Source organism: Trichomonas vaginalis, chromosome VI (assembly GCF_026262505.1).
Source record: "Trichomonas vaginalis G3 chromosome VI, whole genome shotgun sequence".
Taxonomy (NCBI): Eukaryota; Parabasalia; order Trichomonadida; family Trichomonadidae; genus Trichomonas; species Trichomonas vaginalis.
Window position 1 is genome coordinate 10,206,021 of NC_067208.1, and position 14,601 is coordinate 10,220,621.

The 14,601-nt window shown below is 36.8% G+C and overlaps 1 pseudogene across 1 annotated transcript, besides 5 other annotated features; it reads right to left on the reverse strand.

Moving 5' to 3' along the window:
* Positions 1–439: a mobile genetic element.
* Positions 440–1,141: 702 nt separating this feature from the next.
* Positions 1,142–1,697: a mobile genetic element.
* A 3,018-nt stretch (positions 1,698–4,715) lies between these two features.
* TVAGG3_0838540 lies at positions 4,716–8,984 on the reverse strand (annotated as a pseudogene). The gene has a single exon. A coding segment is annotated over exon 1 (4,269 nt).
* Positions 8,985–11,859: 2,875 nt separating this feature from the next.
* Positions 11,860–12,416: a mobile genetic element.
* A 773-nt stretch (positions 12,417–13,189) lies between these two features.
* Positions 13,190–13,624: a mobile genetic element.
* An 863-nt stretch (positions 13,625–14,487) lies between these two features.
* Positions 14,488–14,578: a mobile genetic element.
* Positions 14,579–14,601: the final 23 nt, after the last annotated feature.

Consider the following 14,601-nt stretch of genomic DNA (forward strand, 5'->3'; position numbering starts at 1 on the left):
GGGGAGGTTTTTTGTGATATGGAAAAATGTTCGTTGCTCAATTATCTCACTATTGGATGGACTTTTATCGAGCGAAATTTTGGCTGTAAAGACAATTCTGATATTGGTAACATGGTGATAAGAACAAATAGTCAGTTTGCATGGTTTATGATGAGATAATTTCGATTTAAAAAAAAACATAAAAATTGATTTTAATGAGCGATTATATTTGAATATGCTCTCCTAATTTGAAGGAACTGGTTAAATCATGAATTGATCATGAATAATTTTTTTTTTCAAAATAACAATTATAATTTCATATTCATTATAAGTTGAAAATATATCATAAAGACTTTATGAATGATAAATTCCTAAAAAACAAGTTAGTTTTGTTTCTGAAAAAATAATAATAATAAAACCAATTTAGACCCAATAATTTTTGGCGGGATAATTGAGATGTTTAACAAAAACTGAAAGGTGTCATTATTATCTATGACCAACAAGCAACTGACCTAGTCTGGGTTACAATATTCGGTTCATCAAACCGCCAATTTGATGAATCAAGCCAAATTGTAACTGACCTAGTCTGGATTACAATATTCGGTTCATCAAACCGCCAATTTGATGAATCAAGCCAAATTGTAACAAAACCAGTTGTTGATTGCATGGTATCATTCATCGAACTGCCAATTTGATGAATTACATTTCTTAGTCATCAAAATATGTGTCATGTTGTAAACGAAAACGATAAAAACGGCTGACAGTAAAGTGACACTTTACATGGCAAAAATAGAGCCTTACTTTTGAGATACTTGAGATTGAAACTGAATTTATGAGGCGGTGATCTTGAATCACTACCTCATAAGGTTCAGTTTCATATCAAATTTGTTGCAATTTGTTATTCTTTTGCAATTATTTCTATAAGATTTTACATCTTAGCGGGGAATGTAGTTTGTTATCATGAATATATTATAAATATCTACACGATAACGAACATTCCTCGCCTAAATTGCTGAGAAACTTTGAGAAATGTCGAACAATTTCCTCAAAGTTTCTCAGATTTATATAGATCACTAGAGTCCCCTAGGCACTGATTCTGGTTCAGTACCTAGGAGGCTCTAGTTCTCTAACGAACTGATAAAATGTTTTTAAATTTTTGGATATTGCTACCTGTGAAGCACTGACTTCAAGTCAGTACCTCACAGGTAGCAATTACATTGAAAGATGGGAGAAACTTTGTCCGAATGTTAAACTATTCGGACAAAGTTTCTCCATTTGTAGTGGAGATGGAAGGCTTTGAGGTATATTATATTAATATATACCCCAAAGCCTTCCATCTCCACTTGAAAGTTCCAAAACTTTGGGTTAATAGTTTGCAATTAACCCAAAGTTTTGGAACTTTCTAGAAGGAATTGCAGGGTAAGAGGTACATATTCATACTATGTACCTCTTACCCTCCAATTCCTTCCTTAACATAAACAAATTTGGAGTTAATTGTTTGCAATTAACTCCGGGTTTGTTGACCTCCAAATGAAAATGAAAGGGTAAGAGGTATATAGTGACCCTATATGCCTCTTACCCTTTCATTCTCATTAATTATGGGAGAAACTTTGGCCGAATGTTAAATTATTCGACCAAAGTTTCTCCCATTTTTTGAAGGGATTGGAGGCTATGAGATACTGATGCAATGTCAGTACCTCATGGCCTCCAATTCCATCCTGAAACTGATCAAAGTGGACCTTACATGCATTTGAAATTTGCCATGTAAAGTCCACTTTTTGAGAGAGAGGATTTGACTGCGTCAAATTCTCTTTTTCGTTTACGAGAGTCATGTTACTATTCGTTAGGTTAAATTACTTTTAATGCCCATTCAAGGAAGTACATGTCAGTTACAGGGTTTATAGTTTTACTCGAATTGAGTAAACCTCTTGGAAGCAATTACCACAAGAGCCAAGACTTCTCGTTTACAGACTTTGAAAGCCAGGAAGGAGCCAGGTAACAATAATGGGCTCTCTTATGATATTTTGGGATATTTATCAACAATTTGAGTTTCTACCTATTGTCTTCAATGAGGATTTTTTAGGCCAGAAGTACAATACCTGTACAGTCTAACTACTAGGGCAATGTAGTCAAACTGTGCACGTATTGAACTTCTAAGGCTATTATTTATCTGCTATTGACATCATTCTTTTACATTACCGTCCTCTGGTCCTTAGAGGACCATAGATTCTGAAATTACTTGTGCAGAGCAAAGTTCTTCCGAGATCTCTCTATCCTTCGTAGATCTCGGAAAAACTTTGCCTTAAACTACTGCATTAATGTTTCCTAGTATTCAAAGAGCTATGAATTCTATAGTTGATCTTATAAGGTAGAGTTTTTCCTAACTTTCTCATTCGTTGAAAGGTTTTCAACAAAGCTATACCTTAAAAATCTGTGCTTGTTATATCTGATCATTTGTGTGTTAGGGGAGGTAAATTTATTCCACTAGAGCAAATTTTTTCCGAGGTTTCTCATCGAATGAGAAACCTCGGAACAACTCTTCAATAGTGTAATGAATTTGTGGTATTTGTCCTGCAAACAGCGAGAGAACTTGTCTGTAATTCGTTTATGATGAAGTTATCTGGATGTCTCTCAGATGAGGAAGGAAGTCCAGAAAACTTCACCATAAGTTAATACTTGTGTATTTCTATGACTCTCTTCACGTCAGAGAATGTAAATTTACTCGAATAGGGCAAAGTTCTGCTCAAGTTTCTCATTTGATGAGAAACCTCGGAAGAACTTTGCCCTAAGGTAATGTATATGTGATTGTTGGCCCGCAGAGAAACAAGGAATCTGTTTGTATTTCGTTTATGGTGAAGTTCTCGGATGTTCTCTCAAATTATATGGAAAATCAAGATAACTTCACCATAATTTGTTGTAGTTGTGATTCTCTGGCTCTTTGCCGGCCAGAAAACTAGAAAATAGTTTATAGTGGGAGTATGCTCGATGAATACCTACTCACTAAAAATATACGTTATTTTTTGTTTTCCTATGGGAAAATAGTTTTGATTTTTATACTATCGTATGCTTTGTTATTGCATGAATTGTCTATTTTCTTAATAAAAACTCATTTTTCCGTGTGATTCTGAATCAATGCATTCCAAAAAAGCGTTTTCCGCCTTTGAAACGTGAAAACACACATTGCATGAAGAATCAGAGAAGATTTTCTAACTCGAAGAATTCCAAAAAAAACCAATTATAGTTTTTTTATCGTGAAAAATTTACTTTTTAACTACGAAATTTTTAAAACGCGATTTTTTTGGAGATTTTTAGAAAATTCAAATATGATAGGCATGTGTTATTTTATGTGCTCTATGAGTTTATCAGCTTAATTTGGAGTTATTATCAAATTTCAATAAGTCTAAAAAATTGAAAGATAGAAAATCTTCTCTGATTCTTCATGCAATGTGTGTTTTCACGTTTCAAAGGCGGAAAACGCTTTTTTGGAATGCATTGATTCAGAATCACACGGAAAAATGAGTTTTTATTAAGAAAATAGACAATTCATGCAATAACAAAGCATACGATAGTATAAAAATCAAAACTATTTTCCCATAGGAAAACAAAAAATAACGTATATTTTTAGTGAGTAGGTATTCATCGAGCATACTCCCACTATAAACTATTTTCTAGTTTTCTGGCCGGCAAAGAGCCAGAGAATCACAACTACAACAAATTATGGTGAAGTTATCTTGATTTTCCATATAATTTGAGAGAACATCCGAGAACTTCACCATAAACGAAATACAAACAGATTCCTTGTTTCTCTGCGGGCCAACAATCACATATACATTACCTTAGGGCAAAGTTCTTCCGAGGTTTCTCATCAAATGAGAAACTTGAGCAGAACTTTGCCCTATTCGAGTAAATTTACATTCTCTGACGTGAAGAGAGTCATAGAAATACACAAGTATTAACTTATGGTGAAGTTTTCTGGACTTCCTTCCTCATCTGAGAGACATCCAGATAACTTCATCATAAACGAATTACAGACAAGTTCTCTCGCTGTTTGCAGGACAAATACCACAAATTCATTACACTATTGAAGAGTTGTTCCGAGGTTTCTCATTCGATGAGAAACCTCGGAAAAAATTTGCTCTAGTGGAATAAATTTACCTCCCCTAACACACAAATGATCAGATATAACAAGCACAGATTTTTAAGGTATAGCTTTGTTGAAAACCTTTCAAATAAAGAGAAATTTAAGGAGAAATTTGCCCGTTTGATGTATGGTGAGAAGCATATTTGAGAGTTTGGAGAGGCAAAGTGCAATCACCTATCAATATTGCACTTTGCTGTCAAAAGTTCTTCGCATCTCTTGAGGTGTGAGGAAGTTTCTCGACAGAGGAAACTTTCATATCGAATGTTGCCTCTGTCGAGATGTATGTGACAGGCAAAGTGCAATCACCTATCAATATTGCACTTTGCCTGTCAAAAGTTCTTCGCATCTCTTGAGGTGTGAGGAAGTTTCTCGACAGAGGAAACTTTCATATCGAATGTTGCCTCTGTCGAGATGTATGTGACAGGCAAAGTGCAATCACCTATCAATATTGCACTTTGCCTGTCAAAAGTTCTTCGCATCTCTTGAGGTGTGAGGAAGTTTCTCGACAGAGGAAACTTTCATATCGAATGTTGCCTCTGTCGAGATGTATGTGACAGGCAAAGTGCAATCACCTATCAATATTGCACTTTGCCTGTCAAAAGTTCTTCGCATCTCTTGAGGTGTGAGGAAGTTTCTCGACAGAGGAAACTTTCATATCGAATGTTGCCTCTGTCGAGATGTATGTGACAGGCAAAGTGCAATCACCTATCAATATTGCACTTTGCCTGTCAAAAGTTCTTCGCATCTCTTGAGGTGTGAGGAAGTTTCTCGACAGAGGAAACTTTCATATCGAATGTTGCCTCTGTCGAGATGTATGTGACAGGCAAAGTGCAATCACCTATCAATATTGCACTTTGCCTGTCAAAAGTTCTTCGCATCTCTTGAGGTGTGAGGAAGTTTCTCGACAGAGGAAACTTTCATATCGAATGTTGCCTCTGTCGAGATGTATGTGACAGGCAAAGTGCAATCACCTATCAATATTGCACTTTGCCTGTCAAAAGTTCTTCGCATCTCTTGAGGTGTGAGGAAGTTTCTCGACAGAGGAAACTTTCATATCGAATGTTGCCTCTGTCGAGATGTATGTGACAGGCAAAGTGCAATCACCTATCAATATTGCACTTTGCCTGTCAAAAGTTCTTCGCATCTCTTGAGGTGTGAGGAAGTTTCTCGACAGAGGAAACTTTCATATCGAATGTTGCCTCTGTCGAGATGTATGTGACAGGCAAAGTGCAATCACCTATCAATATTGCACTTTGCCTGTCAAAAGTTCTTCGCATCTCTTGAGGTGTGAGGAAGTTTCTCGACAGAGGAAACTTTCATATCGAATGTTGCCTCTGTCGAGATGTATGTGACAGGCAAAGTGCAATCACCTATCAATATTGCACTTTGCCTGTCAAAAGTTCTTCGCATCTCTTGAGGTGTGAGGAAGTTTCTCGACAGAGGAAACTTTCATATCGAATGTTGCCTCTGTCGAGATGTATGTGACAGGCAAAGTGCAATCACCTATCAATATTGCACTTTGCCTGTCAAAAGTTCTTCGCATCTCTTGAGGTGTGAGGAAGTTTCTCGACAGAGGAAACTTTCATATCGAATGTTGCCTCTGTCGAGATGTATGTGACAGGCAAAGTGCAATCACCTATCAATATTGCACTTTGCCTGTCAAAAGTTCTTCGCATCTCTTGAGGTGTGAGGAAGTTTCTCGACAGAGGAAACTTTCATATCGAATGTTGCCTCTGTCGAGATGTATGTGACAGGCAAGTGCAATCACCTATCAATATTGCACTTTGCCTGTCAAAAGTTCTTCGCATCTCTTGAGGTGTGAGGAAGTTTCTCGACAGAGGAAACTTTCATATCGAATGTTGCCTCTGTCGAGATGTATGTGACAGGCAAAGTGCAATCACCTATCAATATTGCACTTTGCCTGTCAAAAGTTCTTCGCATCTCTTGAGGTGTGAGGAAGTTTCTCGACAGAGGAAACTTTCATATCGAATGTTGCCTCTGTCGAGATGTATGTGACAGGCAAAGTGCAATCACCTATCAATATTGCACTTTGCCTGTCAAAAGTTCTTCGCATCTCTTGAGGTGTGAGGAAGTTTCTCGACAGAGGAAACTTTCATATCGAATGTTGCCTCTGTCGAGATGTATGTGACAGGCAAGTGCAATCACCTATCAATATTGCACTTTGCCTGTCAAAAGTTCTTCGCATCTCTTGAGGTGTGAGGAAGTTTCTCGACAGAGGAAACTTTCATATCGAATGTTGCCTCTGTCGAGATGTATGTGACAGGCAAAGTGCAATCACCTATCAATATTGCACTTTGCCTGTCAAAAGTTCTTCGCATCTCTTGAGGTGTGAGGAAGTTTCTCGACAGAGGAAACTTTCATATCGAATGTTGCCTCTGTCGAGATGTATGTGACAGGCAAAGTGCAATCACCTATCAATATTGCACTTTGCCTGTCAAAAGTTCTTCGCATCTCTTGAGGTGTGAGGAAGTTTCTCGACAGAGGAAACTTTCATATCGAATGTTGCCTCTGTCGAGATGTATGTGACAGGCAAGTGCAATCACCTATCAATATTGCACTTTGCCTGTCAAAAGTTCTTCGCATCTCTTGAGGTGTGAGGAAGTTTCTCGACAGAGGAAACTTTCATATCGAATGTTGCCTCTGTCGAGATGTATGTGACAGGCAAAGTGCAATCACCTATCAATATTGCACTTTGCCTGTCAAAAGTTCTTCGCATCTCTTGAGGTGTGAGGAAGTTTCTCGACAGAGGAAACTTTCATATCGAATGTTGCCTCTGTCGAGATGTATGTGACAGGCAAAGTGCAATCACCTATCAATATTGCACTTTGCCTGTCAAAAGTTCTTCGCATCTCTTGAGGTGTGAGGAAGTTTCTCGACAGAGGAAACTTTCATATCGAATGTTGCCTCTGTCGAGATGTATGTGACAGGCAAAGTGCAATCACCTATCAATATTGCACTTTGCCTGTCAAAAGTTCTTCGCATCTCTTGAGGTGTGAGGAAGTTTCTCGACAGAGGAAACTTTCATATCGAATGTTGCCTCTGTCGAGATGTATGTGACAGGCAAGTGCAATCACCTATCAATATTGCACTTTGCCTGTCAAAAGTTCTTCGCATCTCTTGAGGTGTGAGGAAGTTTCTCGACAGAGGAAACTTTCATATCGAATGTTGCCTCTGTCGAGATGTATGTGACAGGCAAAGTGCAATCACCTATCAATATTGCACTTTGCCTGTCAAAAGTTCTTCGCATCTCTTGAGGTGTGAGGAAGTTTCTCGACAGAGGAAACTTTCATATCGAATGTTGCCTCTGTCGAGATGTATGTGACAGGCAAAGTGCAATCACCTATCAATATTGCACTTTGCCTGTCAAAAGTTCTTCGCATCTCTTGAGGTGTGAGGAAGTTTCTCGACAGAGGAAACTTTCATATCGAATGTTGCCTCTGTCGAGATGTATGTGACAGGCAAAGTGCAATCACCTATCAATATTGCACTTTGCCTGTCAAAAGTTCTTCGCATCTCTTGAGGTGTGAGGAAGTTTCTCGACAGAGGAAACTTTCATATCGAATGTTGCCTCTGTCGAGATGTATGTGACAGGCAAAGTGCAATCACCTATCAATATTGCACTTTGCCTGTCAAAAGTTCTTCGCATCTCTTGAGGTGTGAGGAAGTTTCTCGACAGAGGAAACTTTCATATCGAATGTTGCCTCTGTCGAGATGTATGTGACAGGCAAAGTGCAATCACCTATCAATATTGCACTTTGCCTGTCAAAAGTTCTTCGCATCTCTTGAGGTGTGAGGAAGTTTCTCGACAGAGGAAACTTTCATATCGAATGTTGCCTCTGTCGAGATGTATGTGACAGGCAAAGTGCAATCACCTATCAATATTGCACTTTGCCTGTCAAAAGTTCTTCGCATCTCTTGAGGTGTGAGGAAGTTTCTCGACAGAGGAAACTTTCATATCGAATGTTGCCTCTGTCGAGATGTATGTGACAGGCAAAGTGCAATCACCTATCAATATTGCACTTTGCCTGTCAAAAGTTCTTCGCATCTCTTGAGGTGTGAGGAAGTTTCTCGACAGAGGAAACTTTCATATCGAATGTTGCCTCTGTCGAGATGTATGTGACAGGCAAAGTGCAATCACCTATCAATATTGCACTTTGCCTGTCAAAAGTTCTTCGCATCTCTTGAGGTGTGAGGAAGTTTCTCGACAGAGGAAACTTTCATATCGAATGTTGCCTCTGTCGAGATGTATGTGACAGGCAAAGTGCAATCACCTATCAATATTGCACTTTGCCTGTCAAAAGTTCTTCGCATCTCTTGAGGTGTGAGGAAGTTTCTCGACAGAGGAAACTTTCATATCGAATGTTGCCTCTGTCGAGATGTATGTGACAGGCAAAGTGCAATCACCTATCAATATTGCACTTTGCCTGTCAAAAGTTCTTCGCATCTCTTGAGGTGTGAGGAAGTTTCTCGACAGAGGAAACTTTCATATCGAATGTTGCCTCTGTCGAGATGTATGTGACAGGCAAAGTGCAATCACCTATCAATATTGCACTTTGCCTGTCAAAAGTTCTTCGCATCTCTTGAGGTGTGAGGAAGTTTCTCGACAGAGGAAACTTTCATATCGAATGTTGCCTCTGTCGAGATGTATGTGACAGGCAAAGTGCAATCACCTATCAATATTGCACTTTGCCTGTCAAAAGTTCTTCGCATCTCTTGAGGTGTGAGGAAGTTTCTCGACAGAGGAAACTTTCATATCGAATGTTGCCTCTGTCGAGATGTATGTGACAGGCAAAGTGCAATCACCTATCAATATTGCACTTTGCCTGTCAAAAGTTCTTCGCATCTCTTGAGGTGTGAGGAAGTTTCTCGACAGAGGAAACTTTCATATCGAATGTTGCCTCTGTCGAGATGTATGTGACAGGCAAAGTGCAATCACCTATCAATATTGCACTTTGCCTGTCAAAAGTTCTTCGCATCTCTTGAGGTGTGAGGAAGTTTCTCGACAGAGGAAACTTTCATATCGAATGTTGCCTCTGTCGAGATGTATGTGACAGGCAAAGTGCAATCACCTATCGAATCTCTCTATCCTTCGTAGATCTCGGAAAAACTTTGCCTTAAACTACTGCATTAATGTTTCCTAGTATTCAAAGAGCTATGAATTCTATAGTTGATCTTATAAGGTAGAGTTTTTCCTAACTTTCTCTTTATTTGAAAGGTTTTCAACAAAGCTATACCTTAAAAATCTGTGCTTGTTATATCTGATCATTTGTGTGTTAGGGGAGGTAAATTTATTCCACTAGAGCAAATTTTTTCCGAGGTTTCTCATCGAATGAGAAACCTCGGAACAACTCTTCAATAGTGTAATGAATTTGTGGTATTTGTCCTGCAAACAGCGAGAGAACTTGTCTGTAATTCGTTTATGATGAAGTTATCTGGATGTCTCTCAGATGAGGAAGGAAGTCCAGAAAACTTCACCATAAGTTAATACTTGTGTATTTCTATGACTCTCTTCACGTCAGAGAATGTAAATTTACTCGAATAGGGCAAAGTTCTGCTCAAGTTTCTCATTTGATGAGAAACCTCGGAAGAACTTTGCCCTAAGGTAATGTATATGTGATTGTTGGCCCGCAGAGAAACAAGGAATCTGTTTGTATTTCGTTTATGGTGAAGTTCTCGGATGTTCTCTCAAATTATATGGAAAATCAAGATAACTTCACCATAATTTGTTGTAGTTGTGATTCTCTGGCTCTTTGCCGGCCAGAAAACTAGAAAATAGTTTATAGTGGGAGTATGCTCGATGAATACCTACTCACTAAAAATATACGTTATTTTTTGTTTTCCTATGGGAAAATAGTTTTGATTTTTATACTATCGTATGCTTTGTTATTGCATGAATTGTCTATTTTCTTAATAAAAACTCATTTTTCCGTGTGATTCTGAATCAATGCATTCCAAAAAAGCGTTTTCCGCCTTTGAAACGTGAAAACACACATTGCATGAAGAATCAGAGAAGATTTTCTATCTTTCAATTTTTTAGACTTATTGAAATTTGATAATAACTCCAAATTAAGCTGATAAACTCATAGAGCACATAAAATAACACATGCCTATCATATTTGAATTTTCTAAAAATCTCCAAAAAAATCGCGTTTTAAAAATTTCGTAGTTAAAAAGTAAATTTTTCACGATAAAAAAACTATAATTGGTTTTTTTTGGAATTCTTCGAGTTAGAAAATCTTCTCTGATTCTTCATGCAATGTGTGTTTTCACGTTTCAAAGGCGGAAAACGCTTTTTTGGAATGCATTGATTCAGAATCACACGGAAAAATGAGTTTTTATTAAGAAAATAGACAATTCATGCAATAACAAAGCATACGATAGTATAAAAATCAAAACTATTTTCCCATAGGAAAACAAAAAATAACGTATATTTTTAGTGAGTAGGTATTCATCGAGCATACTCCCACTATAAACTATTTTCTAGTTTTCTGGCCGGCAAAGAGCCAGAGAATCACAACTACAACAAATTATGGTGAAGTTATCTTGATTTTCCATATAATTTGAGAGAACATCCGAGAACTTCACCATAAACGAAATACAAACAGATTCCTTGTTTCTCTGCGGGCCAACAATCACATATACATTACCTTAGGGCAAAGTTCTTCCGAGGTTTCTCATCAAATGAGAAACTTGAGCAGAACTTTGCCCTATTCGAGTAAATTTACATTCTCTGACGTGAAGAGAGTCATAGAAATACACAAGTATTAACTTATGGTGAAGTTTTCTGGACTTCCTTCCTCATCTGAGAGACATCCAGATAACTTCATCATAAACGAATTACAGACAAGTTCTCTCGCTGTTTGCAGGACAAATACCACAAATTCATTACACTATTGAAGAGTTGTTCCGAGGTTTCTCATTCGATGAGAAACCTCGGAAAAAATTTGCTCTAGTGGAATAAATTTACCTCCCCTAACACACAAATGATCAGATATAACAAGCACAGATTTTTAAGGTATAGCTTTGTTGAAAACCTTTCAACGAATGAGAAAGTTAGGAAAAACTCTACCTTATAAGATCAACTATAGAATTCATAGCTCTTTGAATACTAGGAAACATTAATGCAGTAGTTTAAGGCAAAGTTTTTCCGAGATCTACGAAGGATAGAGAGATCTCGGAAGAACTTTGCTCTGCACAAGTAATTTCAGAATCTATGGTCCTCTAAGGACCAGAGGACGGTAATGTAAAAGAATGATGTCAATAGCAGATAAATAATAGCCTTAGAAGTTCAATACGTGCACAGTTTGACTACATTGCCCTAGTAGTTAGACTGTACAGGTATTGTACTTCTGGCCTAAAAAATCCTCATTGAAGACAATAGGTAGAAACTCAAATTGTTGATAAATATCCCAAAATATCATAAGAGAGCCCATTATTGTTACCTGGCTCCTTCCTGGCTTTCAAAGTCTGTAAACGAGAAGTCTTGGCTCTTGTGGTAATTGCTTCCAAGAGGTTTACTCAATTCGAGTAAAACTATAAACCCTGTAACTGACATGTACTTCCTTGAATGGGCATTAAAAGTAATTTAACCTAACGAATAGTAACATGACTCTCGTAAACGAAAAAGAGAATTTGACGCAGTCAAATCCTCTCTCTCAAAAAGTGGACTTTACATGGCAAATTTCAAATGCATGTAAGGTCCATTTGATCAGTTTCAGGATGGAATTGGAGGCCATGAGGTACTGACATTGCATCAGTATCTCATAGCCTCCAATCCCTTCAAAAAATGGGAGAAACTTTGGTCGAATAATTTAACATTCGGCCAAAGTTTCTCCCATAATTAATGAGAATGAAAGGGTAAGAGGCATATAGGGTCACTATATACCTCTTACCCTTTCATTTTTCATTTGGAGGTCAACAAACCCGGAGTTAATTGCAAACAATTAACTCCAAATTTGTTTATGTTAAGGAAGGAATTGGAGGGTAAGAGGTACATAGTATGAATATGTACCTCTTACCCTGCAATTCCTTCTAGAAAGTTCCAAAACTTTGGGTTAATTGCAAACTATTAACCCAAAGTTTTGGAACTTTCAAGTGGAGATGGAAGACTTTGGGGTATATATTAATATAATATACCTCAAAGCCTTCCATCTCCACTACAAATGGAGAAACTTTGTCCGAATAGTTTAACATTCGGACAAAGTTTCTCCCATCTTTCAATGTAATTGCTACCTGTGAGGTACTGACTTGAAGTCAGTGCTTCACAGGTAGCAATATCCAAAAATTTAAAAACATTTTATCAGTTCGTTAGAGAACTAGAGCCTCCTAGGTACTGAACCAGAATCAGTGCCTAGGGGACTCTAGTGATCTATATAAATCTGAGAAACTTTGAGGAAATTGTTCGACATTTCCTCAAAGTTTCTCAGCAATTTAGCGAGGAATGTTCGTTATCGTGTAGATATTTATAATATATACATGATAACAAACATTCCCCGCTAAAAGATGTAAAATCTTATAAGAAATAATTGCAAAAGAATAACAAATTGCAACAAATTTTATATGAAACTGAACCTTATGAGGTAGTGATTCAAGATCACCGCCTCATAAGATTCAGTTTCAATCTCAAGTATCTCAAAAGTAAGGCTCTATTTTTTGCCATGTAAAGTATCACTTTACTGTCAAGCCGTTTTTATCGTTTTCGTTTACAACATGACCACTATTTTGATGACTAAGAAATGTAATTCATCAAATTGGCAGTTCGATGAATAATACCATGCAATCAACAACTGGTTTGTTACAATTTGGCTTGATTCATCAAATTGGCGGTTTGATGAACCGAATATTGTAATCCAGACTAGGTCAGTTACAATTTGGCTTGATTCATCAAATTGGCGGTTTGATGAACCGAATATTGTAATCCAGACTAGGTCAGTTACAATTTGGCTTGATTCATCAAATTGGCGGTTTGATGAACCGAATATTGTAATCCAGACTAGGTCAGTTGCTTGTTGGTCATAGATAATAATGACACCTTTCAGTTTTTGTTAAACATCTCAATTATCCCGCCAAAAATTATTGGGTCTAAATTGGTTTTTATTATTATTATTTTCAGAAACAAACTAACTTGTTTTTTAGGAATTTATCATTCATAAAGTCTTTATGATATATTTTCAACTTATAATGAATATGAAATTATAATTGTTATTTTGAAAAAAAATTATTCATGATCAATTCATGATTTAACCAGTTCCTTCAAATTAGGAGAGCATATTCAAATATAATCGCTCATTAAAATCAATTTTTATATTTTTTTTTAAATCGAAATTATCTCATCATAAACCATGCAAACTGACTATTTGTTCTTATCACCATGTTACCAATATCAGAATTGTCTTTACAGCCAAAATTTCGCTCGATAAAAGTCCATCCAATAGTGAGATAATTGAGCAACTAACATTTTTCCATATCACAAAAAACCTCCCCAAATTACATTTTTCGAATTTATCAGACTTGCGTAATTTAATTCCATATTCTTCATAAAATAGGAAGTTTGAAATAATGGAAATATTTTCGACATCTTTGATATGATAATCATCAGATAAGAGTTTAGCAAGAGATAAATATGACTTTGTATAGCGATTGTTATACGGAATGATATTTAAAATGTCTCTCATAATCTTTGTTGGTGGATATTTCTTTGAATCAATCAACTCTGCTTTGATCTTTTTGTAAATAGAGATTAATTCTTCTCCTTTTTCCGTTTTTAGCTGATACAGCGCAATATACGGATCGATGTAGTATTCGTAGATACTTCGTAACTCGCTGAATTTATTTGGATGGATGTCTTGATCAGACATGAAAAAAATTTAAAAGTTATATATTGATATTTTACTATATAAAATATCCTTGTAATCACTAGAAGAAAAAATGCTAAGCTACACATGTGGATAACATCTGCTGCAAAGATTTCGGATATCAATTATGGATTCTGATTAAGTTCTAAGATATGAAATGGATTACCAAGAATAGAAAAGTCGAAAGCAATAAGATTTTTATACAGAAGCTTATATCATTTTTCAAACGTATCAAGAATCTTTTTGTCCAAATAAGTACACTTCTTCTCTCCGGTCCTGGAAAAGTTCCAGAGATATCGGTGCATTAGGACTTGGCAAGGTCCTTCCGAAGTCTCTCATTAGTTGAGAGATTTTGGAAAAACCTTGCCTCAAAGTACACTGATTATCAGAAAAAGTTATTAGTCTATTAAGGCAGAGATTATCCGAGGTCCCTCTATTCTTGAAAGCCCTTGGATAATTTCTGTATTAAGATTGTATACTTGTGTTTCTATCAGAATGTAAATATACTCGAATAGGACAGCTTTCTTCTGAGGTCTCTAATTTTATGAGAGACAGCGGAAGAAAACTGTCCTATTGTAAAGTAGACCTAGTTTCAGGAGAGACATT